Source organism: Coccinella septempunctata, chromosome 5, assembly GCF_907165205.1.
Source record: "Coccinella septempunctata chromosome 5, icCocSept1.1, whole genome shotgun sequence".
Classification (NCBI taxonomy): domain Eukaryota; kingdom Metazoa; phylum Arthropoda; class Insecta; order Coleoptera; family Coccinellidae; genus Coccinella; species Coccinella septempunctata.
Genome location: NC_058193.1, coordinates 29649178 through 29674342, shown reverse-complemented (window position 1 = coordinate 29674342; position 25165 = coordinate 29649178). Strand labels below are relative to the sequence as shown.

The 25165-nt window shown below is 37.9% G+C and overlaps 3 protein-coding genes across 5 annotated transcripts in view; 1 reads left to right on the top strand and 2 right to left on the bottom strand.

The window, feature by feature from the left end:
* The first annotated feature begins 10 nt into the window (after positions 1-10).
* On the top strand, positions 11-1265 carry LOC123314415 (WD repeat-containing protein 91). Its single transcript, XM_044899699.1, has 4 exons — positions 11-345; positions 401-541; positions 599-714; positions 774-1265. Exons 1-4 carry the CDS (start codon positions 102-104, stop codon positions 1101-1103), a joined length of 831 nt encoding a protein of 276 aa, XP_044755634.1. The 5' UTR covers positions 11-101; the 3' UTR covers positions 1104-1265.
* Positions 1266-1682: 417 nt separating this feature from the next.
* Positions 1683-15455, bottom strand: LOC123314413. Of its 2 annotated transcripts, none has more exons than XM_044899696.1 (13): positions 14284-15455; positions 13912-14157; positions 13537-13854; positions 12908-13231; positions 12375-12797; positions 12015-12309; positions 10104-10414; positions 8821-10025; positions 8546-8762; positions 8199-8489; positions 6278-6649; positions 4468-5288; positions 1683-3151 (listed from the first exon to the last, which is right to left on the bottom strand). In XM_044899696.1, exons 1-13 carry the CDS (start codon positions 15026-15028, stop codon positions 2477-2479), a joined length of 6243 nt encoding a protein of 2080 aa, XP_044755631.1. In that variant the 5' UTR covers positions 15029-15455; the 3' UTR covers positions 1683-2476. The 2 variants fall into 2 exon arrangements, with proteins under 2 accessions (XP_044755631.1, XP_044755632.1); XM_044899697.1 differs by having other exon boundaries at positions 4468-5249.
* A 728-nt stretch (positions 15456-16183) lies between these two features.
* Positions 16184-25165, bottom strand: part of LOC123313458 (nesprin-1-like) — a 19009-nt gene continuing 10027 nt past the window's right edge. For both annotated transcript variants that reach the window (XM_044898348.1, XM_044898347.1), the window contains 7 exons: positions 23012-23269; positions 19959-22954; positions 19826-19864; positions 19364-19736; positions 18847-19254; positions 18457-18518; positions 16184-17276 (listed from right to left, as the gene is read on the bottom strand). In XM_044898348.1, the coding sequence (XP_044754283.1) occupies positions 17045-17276; positions 18457-18518; positions 18847-19254; positions 19364-19736; positions 19826-19864; positions 19959-22954; positions 23012-23269 (4368 nt within the window). In that variant the 3' untranslated portion in view covers positions 16184-17044. The remainder of the gene's footprint in view (positions 17277-18456; positions 18519-18846; positions 19255-19363; positions 19737-19825; positions 19865-19958; positions 22955-23011; positions 23270-25165) is intronic.

The following is a 25165-nucleotide window of genomic DNA, read 5'->3' as shown; positions in this document are numbered from 1 at the left end:
TGTCTAGCTCCATGACGTTTTTTTCGAGGTTAGCTAAAAGTCAAAAAAAGTAAATATTTTTCGTTTGGACTTGGAAGTTCCAAATTCTCCCTTGTAACGAAATGGCCCATGCTCATTTTATAGAAGAAATGATTAAGGAATACCTGTTATTCAGAGGTTTCGGCCAAACTCTGAAAGCCTTTGATGCAGAACTGAAAACAGATAAGGAAAAAAGCTTCAGAGTAGATAAAATAATAGAGCAGTTACTGCATTCAGTTTCTAATTATGATTTAAACTCATTGCGGGAACTTTGGGGGCATCTGGAGACAAATATGTTCGCAAAACTCGAAACTCAGTTTATGCCGGGTAAACATAATCTCAAAAAGATACATAATGTTTTGATCCAATTATGAATTTACAGGAGTAAAAAAATTAGAGAACGCAGTACTAAAGTTATATTTAGTGAACTGTATATCCAACAACAAATCTGATAAAGTAACAGAGTTCTTTTTGAAAATGACTCCCGAACTACAAAACCAGAGTGAATGGAAAGATTGGTTCGGTGGGTAATCGATTTTTTGGCATTGAAAAGCAAGTTTTTTAATAAAAATTCTTGTAGTTCTCCCATACTTGAAGAGTCCTGAGGAAAATCCAACGTTTTCACTTCATTTTACAAAGCATTGGCAAGATACATTAGTTTTATCGTTGCATAATTTTTTAGCCTCTATTTTTCAAGTAAGTCTTAATTCTCTGTTGGTTTCTATCACATAGATAATTATTCGTGAAAATTTCAGTACATGCCCACTCCAACTATCATGAATTTTGAAGAGGACGCTCAGAAGATATGTAGATTAGAAGAAAGAAACGAGTCTTTAAAAAATCGCTTAGCTTTACTGCTAGATAAAGGTTCTGAAACTACAGTTACTCCATGCCAAGTGGAACCACCTCCCCATTTACTCGATGATTTTTATATCATTGCTCAGGAAAATAATCTGATCGATAATCAAGGCAAAAGCTTGAAAAATCTTATCAGGAGTATGGGTACTGGTGCAAGCCCTATTCTGGGAAGGAAAGATAATAGCTCAAAGAAAAAACCGGCTAGAAGTTTCAGATCTGCCGAGTAGATTTTAATTTCATGTAATGTGGTGTAGCTGTTGTTCAATTGTATTTACAAATATTTTATTATGTGATAATTATGCTTTATGTAATTTTATATTATCTTACTTTTATTATTTCTGAAGATCACATAAGTGGTAGATATATTATTAAAGATTTGTTTAGACCTACTATTTTTTTTTTAAGTACAAAACCTTTTCCATCGATCTTTAAGTCAGGCGCTAGGAGATAACTTCCTACCGCGTGTTAGCATTCAAAATATTGCGGCAATTTCACGGTTTCTACAGAGGCGAGTGTTGTGTTGCTCTGATGAGGTCCATAAGGATCGAAACCCATGGTTAGCGTCTATTCTAGTTGGGTAGTATGGTCGTTCTGTTGCCATGCTGAATGTTGATGTATGCATAAAGTAAGTCATGGGTCTGTTCTGTGGATGTATGGCTGTGGCCAGTTCGATTCGGATAGTAACATTCGTTGATATTTTTATCAGGCTTTACGCGTCTGAACTAATTCTGATTACCTTGAAACTAGGTCTTCCACAATTTGACCTCGGAAGCCGGAGAAATTGGCCGCGTCACAAGAGAAACATGAAATTATGAGATTTTTATTGAAAACTCTTCAAAATAATTTTCGCATTGCTCAGTAAGTTGCCAGGACAGAGATGAAATGATTTAATATTGACAGTTTAAATACACTGTAAAATATAATTTTAAATAAATGCAAATAAAAATTATACAGTTTTATAAGTGTTAAATATGCTCTTACTGGAGAAATCAGTTCTAATGAAATATCTTGTTACAAGATAAGAATTCACTTTTACAATTACATTTATTTAAACATGTATAGGTATGTGTAATAAGCAAATCAATGTTTCTCCTACCTAAATCTATATCTAATCTATCTAAAAAAAATAAATTTCAACAATACAATTAATCGGTCAAACAAACCAAGGAAATTTCTCTTGAAAAAATTTTATACCAAAAATTTTTATAAAATCATTTTCAGTTATTCCCAAAACTCGAACAGAGTTCATTTTGTCAATGTTCAATCTCGAATTTAAAACTAAATGTACATAATTACAGAAATTTTTGCTTGACGGCAGTCCTTTCAGAATCCTAAAGAAGAGAAATATTTTCGAGTTATCACAAAACAGCCTATCGAATTTGAACTGTTTCAACATGTACATCAATTTTATGATCATGTACTACTCCATATATTTTTCGAATCCTAACAGACAATAATTTTATCTTACTGTGATTCTTGAATCCCCAATCGTAAAATGGAATGCAATTCATTAGAGGTGATGTGAAGATAGGATCTAATGCAGGAGTATACATTCATAACAACGAATAAATAAAACAATACGATTGCACTAAATGACACTTTATGAGTTAGGATAATACGTTTGAGGGGCCTGGTTAGATGTGGCAGGAAGAGACGTTTGATTGGTTTGGGTCTGGGATTGGGGGTTACCCATTTGCTGATACTGATAATCGGGGTAGGAAGGGGCAGCTGGAGGAATTTGTGCCGGAGCGTAAATGCCCTGATGAGGAGGAACCGGGGGAGGGTATTGTTGAGGGTAAGGATTGTAAGGTGGGTAGATCGGTTGCGGTGGGGGCACAGGGGGCGCGTTATACTCGTAGTTTGGCGGTTGTGGTGGTGGGGCGTGATACTGTTGTGGAGGTGGTGGGTAGCCTTGATAAGTATAGTTGTACTGTGGTTGTGGCGGAGGCTGTTGGGCAGGATAACCCCCGATCATTTCATAGGGTTGAGGCTGAGGATAAGTATAACCTTGCGGTGGGGGATATGGTTGATAATTGTAATAGTTATAAGGATAATCTTGCTGGGTTTGTTCGATTTTCGGTTCGACAGTTGCTTGCTGCTGATTTTGCAAAGGGTATTGAGGTGGTTGTTCGGAAATGTAGGTCACTTCATCGCTGTGATCGCTAACATCACTTGGGACTTGTTTGTTCATGTCTGTGGAGGAGGAGGCGGATTCTGCCTCATCGTCCATGTTGTCGTCTTTGAAGCTGTTGTTCGTTATACTTTCCAAGGAATCCTATGAACGTAAATGAAGCTGATTACACCGAAAATGGGAAGAATATCCTAGACTACTGTGGAGATGGGGTCATTTCGAAAAAGGTTCATTTATACATGTGGGGGCCATCTTTTGAGTGGAAGTCATATTATTCATTCTATTATTTTATTAAAATGTTCCGGAAATCCAGATGATTTGTATCGATCAACCAAGGAGTGGTATTAATAAGTAAGTAAAGAAAAAAGTGTGATTGAGCTATACTGAGGTAAATTTCGTCTATGGTGAATATTATGATGGCTATTATTCACGCCATTATTCAAGTTTGTTAAATCATCCAGCTGATTAATAAACATGAAATGGGTGTAGAATATTGAATTTTTTCAGAGAGAAGCCCATTCCGGATAAACAAAAGTTGATCGGGCTCCAAAGTGTTGTTTGATAAACTTCCTCTTTCAACATTCCATAGACCTTCAATACTCCCCGTATTTAGGTCTAACTTGCATGGATCGTTTTAGTAAAACAAAAATGTTCGATTGACTGAAAGTTGTGAACTTTTGATTTCACTTCACTTGTACAGGGTGGGCAAAATTGGTGATACCTGAATTACAACTTTTTCAACCCAACGAGATAGATGTAAATACATGGCACATTAAGGTCGTCTTTTTTTCGAGAAACTCATAATGCCATCAACTGCATTCATTACTCTATCTTCTTTTGTTTTCGAGTTATAGGTCAAAATTAAAATTTCAACTTTGGTCATTATCTCCGCTTCTGTTTAAACTAGGATGTTGAAATGAAGACATTATACAGGTTATCTATGATACAGACACTTTTTTGACAGCAATCCAGTGGCGTACTATGATTTTTCCAAGGTATATTTGATGACCTATAACATAAAGATGTATTTTTTCTTATGAAAACAGTACTATCAAAAAAGTGTCTGTGTAATGTCTTCATTTCAACATTCCAGCACAAACAGAAACGGAGATAATGACGAAAGTTGAAATCCCCCAAATTTAAATTTTGACCTATAACTCAAAAAACAAAAAAAGATAGAGGAATGCAGTTGATGGCATTATTAGTTTCTCGAAAAAAGACGACATGAATGGAACATTCATTTTTCTCTATCTCGTTGGGTTAAAAAGTTGTAGTTCAGGTATCACCAATTCTGCCCACCCTGTACAGACCTCGATAAAACGCACCGATCGTATGATACTGAACTAGTCTCGAAATATCCCTTCACCAAGAATATTTTCAACACTTTTGGATGTTAAAAACCCGAAATTCTCTGATCCAAGCTGACTGAGACCAAAGGAATTATCAAATACAACACCTACCTGGAATGGCAAGTTATCCGTCAGAGCCAGAGAAGTCGTCCTCTCCAATTTTTCCAGGACCGACTGATTCATCTTCTTCTGTTCAGCCTTCGGGGCGGAAGCCGGAGCTGGCACCGAGGTCCTCTTGATCGATATCTGACTTTTAAGCATCGAAATATGTTTCTCGATTTCATCCAACTCCTCATTCTTCGACTTGGCCTCCTCCTTCCGTTGATGAAACTTCTCCTTGGTGCCAGGCATGTGTTCCTCGTCGCTGCTGGACGGCAACGCCTCCTCCTTCTGGTTCTGAATGAGGGATTTCGCAATTTCTGACCCTATTTTGTACGGGCGCGTCTTCATCATCTGCGCCTTCTTGGTGACACTCTGAATGCTCGACACCAAGTTCGGTACAGTCTGCTTTACGCTCTTTATATTCATTTTGGCCACGCCGGGGGTGAACGGCTTCACCACCTTCTTCTGCGGCGCGGCCGACGGGGCCGGGCTTATTTTTATGGAAGGCGGCAGCAGCGGGGGCTTCTTCGTCGGATCGCCGTTGTCCTCCGGCTTGCCCTTCACCTTAATCGCCGTTTTAATGGCCACGATTTTACCGCTCTCGAGTTGCATGTACACCCCCTTGGGCGACTTGAGGACCAAGACCTTCTGTCCCGCCTTCAGAACGATGCTGCCTCTCTCCGGCTGGTTCGTCGGTATGACGACGTCGAGAGGTAGCGTCATTTCTTGGGCGGTCATCCCCTGCCTTTGCCAATGCTCCGCCGGGATCCATCTTGACGGCCTATCACTTCCTGGAACAAGTCTTTGGTTAAAGGGGGGCCTTTGATTTCCTGAAAAAACATAGTGTATCGTTGAGAATCATGAACTGAAAAAGATAAACTCATCATAAATAAAAAATAAATAAAAGAGAAACAAGTCGAAAAATGAAATTGTATAAGTCAAAATAAAATCTTATAAACTAAGATATGAACACAAACAACAGAAAACTTAAAATGATAACACAACATATTCTTGAGGTGACCAATCAGTACCTATAAAAAGTTTCATGATGATTGAATAGGTATGGCTTTTTTAATATTCTTTACAAGACCTAAGAGGTTGAAAAAAGTGAAGAAAACAAGCAGAAAGTTTTACACATTGAGCAATTATTTCTGGAAATTCCTCGTTTAACTAAACCGCTTTTTAAAAGTTGAAGACATTTATGTTTTCCAAAGATCCATATGTTCTGTATCATCTTCATATTTTTATTTCAATTACATAAACTTATGAAGATTGTAGAAATGTCAAGCAAGTTGTTATCAAGCTCCATCATTTTTTGACCAGAGATGCCCATTGTAATGGTTTTCTTCTCAGTCTGTATTTCCTTTTCAGTAAGATCAAACAAATCTACGCAATTAAAATCGAGTTTTAATAATTCCAAGTTTTATGCGATTATGATGCCAACAAATCCCTTGGGGTTGCTCCTGGCTGGTCAAACACAAGTGCAAGCGGTCAATTCATTCAATTTAAGTTGAAATGTTCACCAAAAACCTTCTTATTTTTAGAAAAATGAAGATTTCCCCCGGAACTGTCGCTGTTCTTTATCGAAATTGTTTTATATAGTGCTACATTTGTGTTGGCTTGTGGCGTTCAGATTTTGCAAAAAAAAACCTTCCCTTCACATGGCGAAAATTGGAAAAATCAGGGATCGTTCAAAAATCTACTCAAAAACAGGAAAAACTTTAGTAAAGTCTATTAATTGAACCCAAATAGCCAACCTATGAAACAGATACAATTCCATTCGTTCAAAATTGGTAATGTTAAAAAAATTCCAACGTACCTTGCTGCATTGGCCTTACAGACGCCACTGGTCTGTGTCCTCTAGCCATTGCCCCGGCGCTGTAAGTCGGCTGCCTAGAAGCCAACTTCTCCCTTTCGTAGCTCTTTTTGGCCAACCGTTTTTCCTGCTGCGACAGCTGTTTCTCCTTCCTGTCCACCAGCAAGGATTCGTGCTGGAACGGTTCGCAGTTCAGTCGTCTACCGTGCTTCTCCAGGACCTTTTGAAGGACGACGTCGATGTAATTGTCCCTCACGTGTGACCAATCTTTCTCCTCTCCCTCGTCATACTTATTGTCCCAGCATAGGGTGCTGACATCTTTTATTGTGAGATGGGCGTCAGGATTGCATTCGTCTACAACTCTATCCGACATTCCTGCAAAGAAGAGGTTAAATGACGAAATTTTTTTTCGAGCGTGTCAGAGGATATGTTAATTGGACCCAAAGGTCCGATTTTTACTTTTCGAGAGACTGACAATTCGGACGTGAAGGTCACAGCGGTCCTTTGAAAATGCAAAAAAAAAACCGTAACTTGTAAATACTAGAGCATGGCAGATGGTTGATCTCGGTGTCGGAGACGTGTTGACCCATTAATCTGACAATAATCAAGGGGGCTTGCTTAATCCGACAGTTTGAAGATGATAACAAGTCATTTTTGTAAAATATCTCTCTTCACGTACCTCAATCGTTTGTGGATTCATTATGAAGTTGAAGATGAATTCTAAACAACTTTTGTCTGAAGTAATTTTACATACTCTTAACCGTTTTCGAGTTAGAGGGCGATAAGGGTGAGGAGCTTAGCCACACATGCGAAAGGCCAAGGTCAATGTAGAATCTAAGTTTAATGTACATTCATCGCCATATATCTCAAAAACGTTTAAACGTAGAAAAAATTGCTTCGGACACAATTTGTAGAAAATATTATGCTCTACAACTTTTACAATGAATGCGAAAACTGTTTGAAGCCCAGGCGAGGAGATAATTCAAAAACTCTGATTTTTGTGACCTTTAAGGATAATTTCTATTGTTTTGGCTTGCTGAAAGTATCAGATTGTATTATTTCCGTTATTCTTGAATCATTAGCTTCAATATAAGAAAAAAAGCTACAGCGCTTGAGAATGTACAGGTTGGGCAAAATTCGTTGTCTACTGAGGGGATCTCGAGAACTATAGCAGCTAGAAGAAAACGGATGACACTATTCGAGCTCGTTTTTCCTAACTAATCAAAATCTGAAAAAAGAACCGGCCTATCATTCTTATATTTTGAATTATGAAGAAAAATTGAGATTTTGACCATTTCGAAAAAGTTCTCATAATTTTTTTGTTTTTGAAGTTATGGATCTGAAACTTGAACCTTCTTAGGCATTTTTATACGTAGAGTTCACCTGATGATTCGAAGTGAAAAAATATTTTGACCTTGTCAGTGGATTCTACTTAAAAAAGTGCCTGTGGAAGGTGGAAAGTTATGAGAACTTTTCGAAATCGTCAAAATCTAATATTCTGCTAATAACTCAAAATCTAAAAATGATAGGCCAGTTGTTTTCAGATTTGGATCAGTAAGGAAAAAAGAGCTAGAAAGTTTTCTTCTAGCTGCTATAGTTCCCGAGATCCCCTCAATAGACAACGAATTTTGCCCACCCTGTACACGTGACTTTCTTTTGCAAGTTGGGCGCCCTCCCACACATTTTCACGCTTAAATTGTCAGGTTAAGAGAGGGTGTTTTTGCAAGAAAACTTTTCTGATATTCCTATCTTGCACCTAAATCGAAAAGTTCTAGAGTAGCTACACGCTTTGAGAAGTTGTGTTCAAGTTATACTATGTATATCCTAAATTTCACAATTAGAATGACAAATAGCTGCTGAATTTAAATTTCACCAACTTTAATCCAAGAAACACTGCAAACTACAAAGAGATAATAAAAGTTACCTTGCTTATTGATCTGCCTATCATAGATCTTCTTTTCCAAACAGTTATCCACCACCAAACGATAAACGAAACATGGTTTCCTCTGACCGTACCGGTACACTCTGCACACCGCCTGAGTGTCGTGGCAGGGGTTCCACGAAGCATCAAGAACCACTACCCGATTAGCACCAACCAGATTGATTCCCAACGAACCCGCTCTCGTCGAAACCAGGAAAAGGTGGATCTTCGGATTGGAGTTGAACTCGTTTATCAGCTTCTCACGTTCGAGAGCGCTAGTGGAACCGTCGAGACCTAAAAAAAAAACAACTTTTAATACCCTCCAATACTGAACCAAACGAAAAACTCACGGTAATAGCTGGAATTCTTGCACCAATGCACGGAGTCCCCTGGTACCACGGTGGCTTGTAGGAACTGCTCTATTAAATCTAAGGTTATGAGGGACTGGCTGAAAACTAACAATCTATCTCCTAGTGATATGCTTTCTTTGATTATGCAGAAAAGAATTTCCATTTTCGCCGAGTTCTCTATCTGACCAGGGATGTAATCCTTCAGCAACTCCAAGGCCTGAAAATTAAAAAGGTCAATTGATGCAAGGAATATACACCAACAAATTTTCACTCACCCAGTCGTAAGGAATTCCACAGTCTTCTTTGTCTTTAAAATTGAGAAAACTATTAATATTACTTTTGGCAACGGGAGATTCCGGTGGCAGCAATTTAACTTCGTCCTTTTCTTTCTTCACCTCCTCCTTGATGGTTGTCGGTAACGACTGCGACAATGCCGATGTAACAGTCGTAGGGAGAACATCCTTAATATCAACTTTCACATCTTTAATATCACCTTCTTCCTCCTTCTTGGGCTCAATTTTAATATCACTAATTATTTTAATTTTCTTATCCATACTGTTGGAATTCAAATTGAGATTCGCATTAAACATACAGGGTAGTTTTATATCGCTAATAATATTTATTTTAGGTTTGGCATCGTTGCTCAGTTCACTTTTCACTGGACTGTTCAAGATCCCAGATTTATCCTCCTTCTTCATCCACGAGGAATTGGAATTGCTGTTACTGTTGAAATTCAGACCTCCGAATGAGGAATTGAAGAACTCGTTCTGCTCATTCTGGGACCACCCCTGCTGCCCGAAGTTCTGTTGGACCCCTTGGAAATTCTGATTGTTCTGGAAACCCTGCTGGTTGTTCTGGAAATCCGCCTGGTTGAAATTGAAGCCCTGGCTGTTCACGTCCAAGTTTCCGAAATTCTGCGGGAACTGGTTCCCTTGAGCGAATATCTCGACGGGTTTTCCCTTCTGGTTGCTGATATCCAGGTAACTCCTCGTATCGGTCTGGTTGGAGTCTTGCGAGGTGGCCTCCATGAAGTTATTGGACTCTGTCGATATATGGGTCGGATTCTGCGACATGTCGAAACTACAGTTCGTGTTCTCGTTGAAGTGCGAGCCTCTCGCGTCCTCGGGATACGCGTTGTTTTGGAAATTCGCGGGGAATTGCTGCGATTTGCTCTGGAAATTCGGCGGAAACTGTGCGTTCGATTGTTCGAAGAATGGCGGAGGGGGTGCGAAATTTTTCTGTCCCTGATTCGTCGTTGATGGTACGCTGTTGCTGTTGGTCGAAGTAGAGGTGTTTTGGTTACTGTTGGTCAGGGAAACGTTGTTCTGACCCTCTCCAGCACTGCTGTATGGAGTTATGGAAGCCGCTGGTTTGTTTCCTGACCCGGGGGGCCTCCCTCTAGGCGAAGATTTTTTCCCCTTAGATGCAGGTGTTTTTTTCTCTTTCGGAGTTGGAGGAGCGGTTGCATCACTTGGTGTACCTAAAATTTCGATCGTTTTCAGGGAAAATTCCTAGTAGAATGAAAAATTGGAAAGATATATTTGGGATTCTCACTTACTCGCAACACTAGCTACCTCTTCAAGATCAATATCTCTCGCACATCCTTCAGCCCTCTTTTTCAGGAAATTGTACAGAACGTCGGGATGGTTCCAAATTTTGCAACACACAGCGAACGCCTTCAATGGATTGGGCACAGATTGAATACGTACGACTTCGTTCATGAAGGTTTCGTATAGGTTCCTCTGGAAGTTGGTCATTCTGACCAAGAGTACGTACTCCTCTTTTTGGGGTAGAGCAGTTTGGAGCACTCTGTGTGATCTTCTCTGTACGAAACCCACAAGAAGGGAATGGAGAACGTGTGCCCTATACCTAAATAGTACAAAAAAACAAAACTTATATAGGGGTTGCTAGGAGCAAGAAAAAATCATTGGTTGCTAAGACTGTATGGTAATGCAGATGACCCATCAATAGATTTTTTTTGCACGAATTTTCGCAAGTTTCTTGTTATGTTTGTGACTTGAGTTTTAGTGATGCGAAATGATTTACCGTTTGGCATTGGTTGCTCTCAATTAACCAAAACTTCAGCAAATAGATAATTTTCGAGCTGAATTAAAGGTCTTCAATTTTCGGGAGTCATATTTTTCTTCTTTATATTCAATTTCGGCATTTTGAATATAAAATCTTGTAGAAGGTACAGGGTGGGAAAAATTGGTGAATCCTGAACTACAACTTTTCAACCCAACGAGATAGGGGAAAATGAATGCGCCATTCATGTCGTCTTTTTTCAGAAAAATTAGAATGCCATCAACTTCATTCCTGTATCTTCTTTTGTTTTTGAGTTATAGGCCAAAATTTCAACTTTGATCATTATCTCCGTTTCTGTTTGTGCTAGGATTCTGAAATTTAAATATTATGCAGACACTTTTTTGTTAGCAATCCAGAGGCGTACTATGATTTTTTACTACAGGTTTATTTGCTGAGCTATAAGATAAAGTTGTGTTTTTTCTTATGGGTACAGTAGTTTAAAATGACTTAGAAAGAATCGCCATTTTTGTACCATTTCAGAAATATATCATACATTGCCCTCAGTCTTTCTGAGTCATTTTAAACTACTGTTTTCATAAGAAAAAACACATCTTTAAGTTATAGCTCAGCAAATATACCTGTTGGAAAAAATTGTAGTACGCCACTTGATTGCTATCAAAAAAGTGTCTTTATAATGTTTTGCTTTCAACATCCTAGCTTAAACAGAAACGGAGATAATGACCAATGTTTAAATTTTAATTTTGACCTATAACTCGAAAACAAGAGAAGATAGAGGAATGCAGTTGAAGGCATTATTAGTTACTCGAAAAAATACGATCGTTATATGCATTTTCCTCCATCTCGTTGAAAAAGTTGTAGTTCAGGTATCACCATTTTGCCCACCTGTATATTTCTATACAACAAGGTATTAGCATTATGTGTGTATGATGCAGCGTTTTTGTGAAAAATCCATTTAACTAATGACTTTATCTTTGAAAGTAGAAATTGAAAAATATTTTTGACAATAAAACATGAGAAGAGATGGAACTTGAATGGCATGAATAAACAATTCAAAATGAAATTAAAATCTTCAAAATCGAAACACATTAAAAGAAATCAGATAAATTTTAATTGTTCGTTCTTATAACTCATGTTCCTTCATTTTTTATCGCAAAAAATAGTTTTCATCTTGTACTTAAAAATCAAGTTCTCAGAATGGATTTTCTCAAGAAAATTTTTTTATATAATAACGAATAGCAAAGAGATTAATTTTGTGCATTACTCTTGACTGACTCTGTATATTGTTTTTTGCAGTTACTTTTCAATATATTTTAATGTAGACCAACCGATGTATGGGCCCCCCATTACTTTTCGATATGAAACGATTTTCACAATGAATATTATTATTCCATGATGATGAGAGCCCAATTTTATAATAACCTACCTCATCAACTTTATATCAGCCTCCGTAGAATCTATGCACTGTCCATTCATAATAGGACGTTCGAACATGTTGCAAAACTCAGTCTTTGAACCGAGATAATTAGGCCTGGCGAAATCCACCATGCACCAATACTCCATCAGGTTGTTTTGCAGTGGATATCCCGTCAGCACGATCCTTCTTTTAGTCTTCATCTGCTTCAGAGCCTGGGATATCGAAGCATGGGAGTTCTTAATTCTATGACCTTCGTCGCATATAACTAGGTCCGGTCCGGGATCTATCAGGGCTTGATGTACAGCTAAAAATCGAAATTCAGTTAGCAAACCTTAAGAGAATACGAACCTCCTGGCGGTTTGAACTTACCATCAAACATAACCTTATTCTTAGTGTCGTCTTGTGGTTCCATGTTTTTCCGTCTCGTTTTCGGGTTCTTTTTCAAAGAAAGTAGCCTGAATTGCTCGTACCCCATCAGTAACACACCACCGTGGGCCCTCCAAGCATTTATCACCTTCGACCTTGCAGTCAACGTCTTGTGGCTGTCGTTCAATACATGGAGATTGAAATTCCTCGGTCTAACCTCCCCGTGGCTTAAGAGCGGGCTGGAATTCACATTTTCCTCAGTCGGTACCCACATGTTATATTCCGCCATCCAGTTCTGAAGGGTATTAATGGGCATTATGCACAAAATTGTTTTGGCCGATGTGTGTCGGAGGAAGATGTCGGAGAAACACACTATTTGTAAAGTTTTGCCCAATCCCATCGAGTGAGCCAGGATACATCCAAAACCTGAAGAAAATTTCAGAGATTTTTAGGCATTCCACGGAGTATTTTATCCATAAAATTTTTTAGTCTATATTCTATTAGGAGGAACACTGGATAAAAGTAATAATATTCACCTGGAGAACTGTCGAAACGGCTGGTACTTTCAATCACATTGTCGTATAGAAACCTAACCCCACCGATCTGATGAGGTTTGATGATCCTAGCAATTTGGGGCGCCAAAAATATATCTTGGTCGTTTTCGGGATGTCCTACATTGATAAGTACCCTGCCTTCGGCATCAGGTGTATTGAACTCATCGTTGGTGTGCATGCCTGAATTTGTAGGATCCTCATCTTCTTCTTCAGGACCCTCACCTTCAGGTTCGGACACCACTATGCAGTCATCATCTGATGATATGTCTATCGTTGTGGTGTTCGAAGATGGCTGACCTTCTTTCCCTGCAAAAATGGTAAATTGACATCATGAAAATGAGGAAAGTGACAATGTGAAGATAGCTTTTGCACTTTAGATGTGTTCTGGAAAACTGGTTAAGTTAAAATGAAAAGAATATCCTCATATAAGTAACAAAATCCAGTGACCCGTTTACTTGAAACACATTGTACCTGGCTCCAAAGTAATGTTTAGAAGGTTAATGCGAAATTATATTATAGTGATAGAAGGCAGCAAAAATTAAAGAAGGCAAGCCCGAGGAGCAAATTTTGCACTTATACTATTTGAAAAAATATTTTTTCTTTGATCTTACCCCTTTTCCGTGAGTAAAGGCCTCCAAATTCTTCCCCTTCACTTTCACTATCACTATGAGAAGGTTTAGACATGGGAATTGGAAGTTTCCTACTTCCCGGTACAGGAGCAATGCTCACTGAGGGTGTCAGGTGACTTGCCGGTCTCTTCATACTTAAAATACTTTTTCCTGCCCTAGGAGCAGGCATTGACGTTGGTCCAATATTTTTTGGTACCCTCATCAATTCTAAAGGACGCTTTGGTAAGCGAGTCATCGATTTAGTTTGACCGTTTGGCAATTTGACTAATACTGTACTTCCTATTCTAGCTGTGGAAGGACCTAAAATGAAAAAAATTGTTTATTATGAGAATTTGCATTGAGAATTCTGTAACGGACCTGGTCTAGAAAAATTATTTCCTTGGAGTAAAGATATAACTTTATTTTGCATTCTTTCTTGTGCAGCTTGTTTCTGGAATTCTCTCAACAATTTTTGTTGTTCCTGCACCCTTTGCAACCTTTCCATTTCAAGCCTCTGAGCTGCCAGTGTAGCTTCATCTAATTTAGTTTCATCCATAACTTCCCTAATATTTCTTCTTAAATTTGAAGCTGCCAAAGTTTTTCGATCTATCTCATCATTTTCCCCTAGAAAGAAAATATCTATAGTTCAACTATTATGAAATTATGAAGACATGCATTAAATCATTAGGACAAGCATTTAAAAGACAAGAGAACTCTTGGAGGAATTTCACAAGATAAAATGAAATTTACCTGGTTTCTTGGCAGGCGTAACAACAACTTCGTTTTCAACTTTAACCTCAACCTTTTTAGGCTTTTCGCCTTTTTTTACAGTTTCAAAACTAATTTCCCCCATCTCCTTCAATTTTTCTTTTATGTCATAATCATAGTCTTCTGTTTCTGAAGGAACTGATTCTGCTGCTTTATTTTGTGTACATACAGGAGTTTTACTTGAACATGGCTCCATAAATGGCCCGTCTACCAATTTATCTAAGAAAGAGCTATCATTTGCCTCTTCCTCCTCTTCTTCTTTAATACTAGTTTTTTCTTGCACATGATCAGGAATACTGAGATCTTCATCTGAGTCCATCTCTGAATCAGTACCAAATTCAGATGGTATCTCATCATCACTAAAACTATTTGAAACATCTGGGGGCTTCTTTTCTAAAATTTTATCAATCGTTATCCCACTAGGAATTGCCGTACCCAAATTTAAACGAGAATGAACAGGACTTTGTTTTGATTTTTTCACTGGTAATTCTTGTTCAACTGGAAATGTTCTCTCTAGTGGTCTTTTCAAATTGATAGCTTCTTCTTCCTCATCAAAACTATCTTCCTCAAGACTAGTGTAATATTCCTCCTCTTCATCTTCAGACTTATCTTTTGTTTTGAGAATGGATGCTTCATGGAACTGAGGTGCAGAAGGTGGAGGCGGTGGCCTCGGTTTTTCAACCCTCTGAATTGTTACATCTCCGAAACGTTGCAAAACTGGATCCATTTCGATGTCAAATCACTATATCATTTCAATTTGTTTACGAATGAATTCAAATGAGCCGCCATATCTGATGATATTTTTGGCCGGCAAATCTACATCCACCAACTACATTTATAGTACGCTTTATTTCGATAATGAAATGTAAACCAGTAAATGTAATTCTGAAAGAAACGTGTAGGTATAGCAAACTTAGCAAAACAGATCCATTGGGAGAAAAAAGATACGATCTCAATCACTATTCAGCACAAACACAATTCGAGTACCAGACGATTCTGAATTCAACGTATATAGTTTTCCAAAAGCAAAATTCTGATAGATTGAAAAATACTCTATCAACTTCCCGATTATGTTTACTTGCTTATTCGTGAAGAAATTTTGACAGCACCATTAATAATAAAATGGCATTGTTTCACAAGGAAGCATCAACCATAGAATACTGATGTATCGATGATTAGTGCACAATTTTAACAGGAGAGGCGCTCTAGCTGAAAATTATGTAAAATTCTGTAAACATCTTCAAATTTATTTCATCTTTACAGAACTCTTTTTCTTTTTCACGAAACCCCACAGCAGAGAAAAGTTGTATATATTTTTTTAACTAATTTCACTAATTACATTATATAACTTTCAAACTATTTTTGTAGGGGTGACCACATATATTCTAGAAAACGGTAACATTCTAGTAGTTGAATAGTTCAAATGGCTTTTGATAGTCATTGCAAAAATGCCCTTCAGAGGGATTAATATTTGAAATTTGAATCAAAAGCCAAGACATCTCCATAAACAAGGAGCTTATTCTATCAAACTATTTACAAAAGATATCTATAATCTTTGTTATTTATTATATTATGGTGTAAGCTAATCATATTGTATGAATTTATTAGAACTTTATAAGAAGACAATTATAAATTGAGTATAATGTAGCCTTTCAGGTTTCAGCTTTTGAATAAATGTATTATCCAATAATCACTAGGTATATCATTTCATTTTCATTTGTCATGATTTGTATCCATTTAACACTGAAGGAAAATTTATTTTCAATGGCTCTTACATAAATACTTTTCTTGAGGAGTAAGGAATAATATTAGTTTCATTACCTACCCAAATTGTGATATGGAATTTCCCAGATTTCATAGGAAAATAAATAAAAATGCACCATCATAATTATAATTTAAAAATTTATTTATACATGATAGCAGACAACATAATCAATATAACTGGGGCGATATATTCTACAAACAATCCAAAACGTTCTTAATTCGGTATATTATAGGCATATGAAAATGATAAGCGGGTCTTCTCCATATGATTTTCGAGTATAAGCGCAGTATTCTGAAAATATATCTTCAATTCTTTCCATTCGTGAATGTCACACCATAAAAACCATTATATTCTCAGATAACTGTCTGTTTCAAATGTTCAACAGTATAGCACCATGGTGATAAACAAAAAATAGATAATATAAAGCGCATATGAAAAAAATTAGGATTAAATAATATGTACCAGCACAGCTGATTGGCATAAACAAAAAAGCTATCTCTCATCTAAAATTATGAGTCCGTTTTTTCACCATTTCACAGTAAAAGCTTCAGGATGTTCGAATTCCAACTGCTTTGGAGAGGAAACATGTTGGAACCGGCGGGATGCAAAATTCATACGTCTCGATAAAACAAAGTGTTCCACTCCTTCGTTTTACCTCCACGTACCTATTCACTATATGAAAATAATAAATAACGATATAAAATATAGGATATAGCTCTACAAAACGTGTGCGTCCTCAATATACACATAAAATCACCATCAATATAAAACTTCGAACAAATCATCAAAGACTGATACATTTGTAATATCTCATGTGGATAATCTCGTCGTAACAATATATTAAACCAAGTTATATATATATTTACAAAAACAGAAACTCAAAATTCAGTAAGTTATCAACAATTCATCTTGTCGTAAGTATAAAACAAATCAGGGATTATTATTGGAATGGTTGTAGAAGAATTAGAAGAAATCAGTTCAGACCGGAGGTGGTCCCCCATTGTATCTCAGGACAGGGGATAGGCTGTTTGCTATCGAAGTGTACAGAGAACAAGAATCGTCGTCTTCGGAGAAGGGAACCAGGGCAGCTCCCAACAATAGCAACATCACCGCCTGTATTGGAATAGAGGCTCGTAATACTCTACCCAAAAAGCTACAGCCTCTTCGCAACACGCTGGGATTTATTTGGAGTTCGTCATCTGTACCATCGCTGCAAAAAAATTAACATTCAGCTACCAAACTGACGATTTCAAATGAAATAGAGCTTTGAAAAATTAACTATGAGTGTTTTAGTGCGTTTTGAAATAAGCTATTTCGATTAATGTTCTCCCCTATTCAGAAAAAATAATTGGAAACGGAAATATTATCTAAAATTTGAGAAATAATAATCATTTTGTCCCCTAGCGATTTTCGCAGTTTTTTAAGGTCATTCTCGAAAAGTCGCAGTATCTTTCGGACCATCTGTAAAATGATCCGAAAAACTGCATGCAGTATAAGGAAGGAACGATTTCCATTTATTGAATGGGGAGAAATCAGAAATTTATGTGATGACTTGAAGCGTTTTATATTATTATCTAAGCGAAAATATATCCACACCAAAATTTATCTCAATTGTTCAATGAAGATGCAAATGAGCAATATGAATATCTTTCTGCCTGTAAGAAACGTACATTCGACTCCAAGAACTTGCTATTAAACAGGTTATACTATTATGTAACATTTTACAATACTTTTTCAGTTTATTATATTGAATTGAAGTGACCTGATGAAAATCTAAACTGAAGAAATTGATGATGGTTGTTATCAGGATGATGTTTTCAACTCGTGTTTCGTTATCACAATAGCATCAGGTGGTCGAAACTATTACTGAGTTGTTCCGTTATGAAGACGTCGTAAAGATGTATTATCAAGCAATAACTTCAATTCTACTCATCTACAGGGGACAATGGATAGCTTCCAGAAATGGAAAGAAATTATACAGCAGTTAAAATCAAAATTTTACCGATAAGAGTACTTCCAATTTCACCTGCTGTATGATTGATGCTTTAGCATTCTGGATACTATAATTTCATTACACCCTTTTGATATGAAAAGTAGAATAAGAGTTATTTGATTTTTTACATGTCTTTGCGTCGTCTAACTAAGAACCTTATTAAGTAAATATCGCTTCCCTGAAAAAGCCATATATATTGTGATAGCAAAACACGTGTAGTGGTAAAAACATCATCCTAGTGAGAATCACTTTCTTCAGTTTAACTTTTAGTTTAATTATTGATGATTTATCATTTGTTTGTCACTTCGATTCCAATTTTACTATCCGAAAGTATTTGAGATGGATTTTGGCGGGTTATCTTTGGGTGTATATAAAAATAAATAAAAAAAATATTTACGTGTGAGCAGTATCATCGTGAGCGGTTGATGGTGGTAGTCTCTCACTGGAACCGTCCAAAAGCTGTCCAAAAACGCAAACCAAATGTGAAAAAGTGCCTTATTACCAATCGACTTCAACAAATAACGAATTTAACGTTCATGCAGAATTATACTACTTGAAAATAACAATAAGCGGAAACAAAAGATCAACAACCATATACCAACGTGCCAATATTGACAAGTTCAAGGATTCATTTCTGAATTTAAAACTAAACAAAACTACAGATACATTATGCGAATACAAGAGTTTATAAATTCTTATTTCATCATAATAAAGTTCTACTTGTACATTCTCTAAGTATTCCAGTACACAATTTTCATAAGATGAGGCAACGGTTGGTCAAACTTACGTCGTATGAACCAGAAAGGGAGGGGGCGCCTAATGTTGAAGAAGTTAATGGGACCCCTAGTTCGCTCGGGTCTCGTCCTATAACTGCGCCTAGTTTCAATATATAGACGCCTGTTAACTTAATGAGGGACTGCAGTTTCAGTCTTAGATCAGTCAGTCTCCTATAAGTTGTCGATGAACCTTCCGGCGAGTCTTCTTGTCGTAGAAGCTGATTGGCGGCTTCTTGTAGGCTCATCACCCTTGGTTCGCACCTTTCTAGTTCGGATCTCAACTCCCTGAAGGCCTGGTACTTGCTCTCAATTATCGAAGCGTCCACGGTCAGATCTACAGGCTCAGAAAGCTTGATTTTTTGTTCAGTCTTCTCTAACCAAGCGCAAAGCTCGTTTATTATGGAATGGAATTGCTGGTTCTGTAATGCAACGTCATGATCTCAAATTGATGGATAAAACAACATAAGTTTCATAATCAATATATTATATAATCAATACTACTAAAAATGAGAGACATCCGAGACTTACCTCAATCAAAGCCGTTTGGAGCAGTCTTTCCCAGCTGGCTGCCCGTCGACAAACCAAATCCCAAGTCTTATTGTCTTCCTCTAACCTACTGCGTAACTTATCAGCCCGGTCAGTATCCTCAGAATGATCTGCCAGATGGGTTCCAACGATATTCAGCGACCTGATGATGCTCTTGTGACTATCCAGATCTAATACGAATTCTCGGTGGTCTTGTATCACGTCTTCCAGTTGCTCTATGTTCGAAGGGGGCTTTCGCTGTTCTTTCTGGGTACCGTCGGCGATCTCCAGCCATTTTTCCAGCCTCCAAAGGTCGTTGTCCAATTGAGCCCAGTTTCGTTTGGTGCACAAAGGACAAATCAGTCTTCCAGCCTCACTGCGGAATTAAAAGTACACGTTATCCAAACGTTCAACCAGAAATTTCGAGAGTTAGAGGAAACTACTGTGAAAACTTGAGAAACTTACTGTTCACATAAGAGATTATAAGCATCAGAAACCGCAGACCTGTGTTAAGAAGAAACAAACACCATGTTAATTTCGAAAACTCAAAGTCAGAAGAAAATATCATGCGGTTAAATAAGTTTTTCAGTTTTCTCACCTGAGTTCTCTAATCTTCTGCTGCATCTGCTTGGATCTCATCAGCAGCTCTTCATAAGTTTCGTTGAGTTCATCGACGACCGTCGACATGGCCTCTTCACTGGTTGAGTCGCATTCTTCCACCAACACACGATGAAGGTGATTGACCACTTCGACGTTCGATTGGCAGCAAGCGAGAAGTTTAACGATCTCCTTACTCCTCAAACTGAGATCTTGGGAACCCTGCGGTGGCGTTTCTTTGTCGAGTAAACCCTTTAATTTTTCTTGATTAGTTTTGCAGTCAGCTATTGCAGTCTCGAGTTCCACCAAGTAAGCGTCTTTAGCGCTGATCGAAGTCATTCTTTGCAACTGAGGATGGAGAGTATTGACTTGCACAGCAGTATCCTGTTCGAACTTCAACGTCTCCACCTGTACGCACTCATCAACTTCTTGCGGAAGGGATTGCTCGATCAAAGTAGTTATTTCAGAAGTGAGAATGATTATTCTCTCTTGTATCTCCTTCCACAGAAATTGGTACTCATCAATCATTTTTTGAGTTTTTTCGATCTCTTCTCTATTACCTTTCTTCATGATTTTCAAACCTAGCTCGTCCGCGATTTGTAACGTTGAGTTTTGATTGTTCAGATCTGTTTCTATGGCGTTGAGGAGTTTCAGTCGTTCTTGGGGAGTTTGTTTGGAGTCCGTCAAGTGTTGCAGCGTTGTCAGTCTTGAATCTATTCCAGCGAGGGCTACAATTGAATCGCCTTGTGCTACCTCGAATTCTTTGAATAATGCTATCTCTTTCTGAAGCGACTGCAACATTGCGTTGGCTTTCGGCAACAAGTTGTTCCATTTAGTTATAACAATCCTACACCTTGAAGTTAATTCTTGTATGTTATCAGGTTGGAGCCCTCCCAAAGTGACAGCCTTCGAATAAGTTGATTCTAAGATAGTGAAAGTTGCAGCTTCAGTCTCTAGTTCTTTGATTATTTTCTCCAATTTGAATATCTCATTTTGAAGTTCCTCCCTCACTAACTGACCCGTCGGTTTCTCCAAGAGTTTCAATTTGTTTTCCATCTCCACTATCCAGCTTTCCTTCGATTCACTCAGCTCGTTTATCTCGTGGAGAAGCTGCCATGCGAAGGATATGTTCCGTTTTCTTTCCGTAGATTGTTCGCATACCTTCTTCCACCTCTTTTCTAGATGTTCTATAGCAGCCGACAAGTTTCTGTATCTACAATTTGATTTCATGGCGTCTTCGTCGTTGAGAAGAAGCTCGCAGAGATTGGCAACTTCTGCGAGTATTCCACTTTCAGACTCGATCGATTTTTTCAACTCCTCGTGCTCTTGTATCTTGCGGTTGAGTATCTCCTTACTGCAATTCTCGAATATGAGGGGTTTGCCAAGTTGAATTTCCATCTGGGTGAGCCAAGCTCGTATCTCGGCTATCTTCCTTTCCAATTGGGTTATCAAATCATGCTTGCTATTCAGTCGATCTATTTGAGATTTTCCTAGAGTGTCCAGCTTCTCCCATCTTAATTTCACCTCGTTGGTTTTCGAGTGGAGGATCTGCTTAGCAGTGACGTCGCTGTACTGCTCCCCGCAAGAAGACACCAGAGAGTTGCCGGTTGTTATCAACCAATTATATTCTCGATGTTTAAGCGCCATGTCCGCTTGGAGTTTAGTCTCGAGTTTCATCGACAGTTCTTTGAGGTCTTCAACTGGACTATCCATATCACTATCCCTCAAAATCTTCCTTTCTAAATCATCCGCCCAAGCGATGAATTTCGCATGCCTATCTTCGAACTGCGATCTTTGCCCTAATTTTTCCTCGATCTGTTGGCACAATAAGAGAAGCTCGTGGTCCAGTTCGTTCCTTTGGTTTTTGAGAACCCACATCTTCTGGTTGATTCCCTTGATGTCCGAAGGGCTCAAACATTCCTTGAGTTGTTTCTGACTAGATTCAAGGTCTTCTAGGTCGGAACTAGTGTTGGCAAGTTTCAACCTGGCCGTTTGTAAGATACCTAACCTGTTACTAATACTGGAGTTGGTGGAGGACTGAGACATGAAATCTGAAATAATATCTTGGGTATTGTTGTAGATATTGTCCAATTTGCTGACGCGTTCTTCGTGCGATTGCACCAACTTGGAAATTCGTTCTAGGAACTGTTTCCAAGTCATAAGACTAGCCTGGAGGTTACTGATACGTTGTTTTAGGGCAGCATGTTCCATACGTATCGATGTAGATAGAGCATCGTCGCCAAACTGTAAAATCTTCTGTTGTTGCTCAATGAGATTCGTCAGTTGGTCTTCACCATAAGGTATTTTACTCAAAAGGGTATCTATTTGAGATATGACCCTATTGATTCCCCTTATGTGAAGATATCTCAACTGCATTCTCTCCTTTTCTCTCTCAATATCTTTGAGCCAAGCATGTAATCTGTTCTGGTCTGTTCTATATCTCTCCCACGAGTTTATACGATTTTGGACTTCAGTGTACCTTTGAACAATACTATCCAGAGTTTCGTTGTGAAGGGATGTTAAAGTGTTGAATTGCTCTAGTACGCTGTTCTCAACGAGACCACTGGCCAGTTGACCATTTTGGTCTAGAGGCTGCAGGATGTTTTGCTGCGTCGTTAAGAGATTCTTATGGACTTGGCAGAGGTGTTGGTGATCCGACAAACTGTAATAGTCACTTGGAATTGAACCTTGTAGGAACTGTTGCACGTTTACCAGATATTCCTGCCATAATCTGAGAGCAGCTGCTGCATCTTCGTTTTTCACCAGTCTCGAACTCAGTCTATGGTACTGTTGGAATGTTTCTTTGAATACTTCTTGCCATAACTCCAGAACCTCCAAAACTGTGGTTTCGGTGCGCACGGTCTGGCTGAGTTCCAGAGTCTTATTTCGGACCAGTTGAATGTGGCTTTCTGCTTTTCCAAGGGCCAATAAATTGTCTCTTACGTCGGTCAGCTTTTGTTCATCGTTATCTGCATTCGAACTTATTCCATTCACACTCTGTAAAGAAGGAGGTTTGTCAAAATAGGCCGAAGGTTTCGTTTAGATTCGTCTTACCGATTTGATGGCTTGTATAAGATCCCTGGTCTCGTTTATTTTTCCTTCGTTTTCAGCCTTTTGGTTGTACTGTTCTTCGGCGACATCGCTGAGGATGGTCAATGATTTTCTGACGTTCTCTAGTCGCTTTCCTAGGTCGTCTATCTCGCTGTTTAGCAGGGATTTCTCGTCCAGACCAACAGCGTTGGCGATTTCGGAAACCATGTTTTTGAGTACAGCGAATTTTTCTACATGTTTCCTCAGCGTTTCTTCGCATACCTAGAAAGAAGACGAGGTTCATTTAAATTGCGTACATTCTAGAGAGACCTTCGACGCTTCCAAATAAACGTTCGATTGTGCCAGATCGAAAAGCGTTATTGAAAAGTTGAACAAATGCAATCTTAAATGAAAGTGATTAAGTTCGCGTGCCTGGATTATAACTAATCGCAGTGTTGATTTCCGATGTTAGGGGCTGATTCTTAATTGAAACATGGGCCAAGGTTAATGGGGCACAAAACGCATTCGCAGAATTGAGGTTCCCGTTTGTAGGTCTGTGGAATGTGATTCGGCACATCCTGGCGTTGCGGATTCTGTCTTAAACTTCATCGTTTTGTAGTCATGAGTTGATTTTATCTTGTTGTTTTGTTCACGTTTTTGTGGTGAATGTTGAAAATTTCTTTGGAGATGATCGGACATACAGCAAGCGCATTGTACCAGTCTTTTTTTTAAATGAAACTACGTCCTTTCCTACACTGTTTTTATAGTATAGCATTTTTGGAAATTCCTGAATTGATCTCATTTTGCGCGTTTATTTCGTTTGTGATATCATTTTGTTCAGATATTTGAAATTTTTTTGGAATTCTGAGCCGAAGATGTTCTTCAACTATCGATGAAGACTTCATTGTTTCCGAAAGAAAGAGAGACAGCTACTTGCTACATCGATATTTGAAGAAATACGGATCCAATCCAATTGAAACTAAGTAGTATTGTACTAAATTTTAGAAAATACAAAAATTGACGAAAAATTCTCAAGAATATTTCGCAAAAACTCATGACTTCGCGTAAGGAGTTGATTAATTGCGTTAAAAGTTACTTTCTTAAGTCAATTTTCCTGTACAGGAAACAGGAGGACAAATATTTCTTGATTCTTGAGGTCAAAAGACACACCTTTTTCTTCACCATTTTTTCCCAATCGGCTCGGTTTAAAAGATACAGACTGTTGAAAAACCATTAAAAAAATGTTATTTTTAGTTCTTACTCGCAAATGGTTTTATCGAATGAAATGAATTTAATTTATTTGATGAATCTTTTTCAAAGACAAGAACCCACGTCTTTCAATTTTCTCATTATGACCATTACGTACCACAAAAATACAAAAAATTCAAAAAACCCAACTCTTGAAATTAAGTTGGAAGCTATCTAATGAATATTTGAACGTTTTGTAAAATAAAAGGATTCTGCATATTTTCTCGTATACCTAATGCGCTGTTTTCGAGTAATTTGTTGTTCAAAAATTATAAATATCTGTGATATTCGGAAAATTGGGTACTTTGGCTGAATGCAACTCTGTTTAAAAGATCCACAGAAGTGTAGTGTTATAGATTAAGCTTCTTATTTTGAAGGGAATTTTGTTTCTCCAGAGGTGGCATAGCTCATTGTGAAAACTTGAAATGGCTATTGGGTCATTCTCGTATGCGACATCACCTCTTTTCAAAAGATCCACAGATCTGTAGTGTCACAGATTTAGTTAGTTATTCTGAAGGTTATTGTTTTTTTCATGGGGTGGCACTTTCATTATGAAAATTTAAAATGGCTATATCTTTTTATCAGGACTGAATCGGAAAAAATGATATAGGAAAAGTGTTTTTTCGACCTCAAGATCTACTGTTAAAATATTTGTACGGGTCAAAGACTCACCCTGCGTATACCGAAAACCCTACTACATTTTTATTACAAATGGCAAACCAAGATAATTTTAAGATAATGACAATTGCAACAGTATGCCTACCTTGAGAAAAAAGTCAACGGTTTATGGGTCACTGGGATTCTTACGAAAAAAATGGTGAAGGTCACACTTTTTTACATTATACTCAAGATATGGCATAGTGTTGAATTTTCCATTAAATCGGCTATCCAACGATGCAAAGATATACTGGGTGTGCCATTTGAAATAAA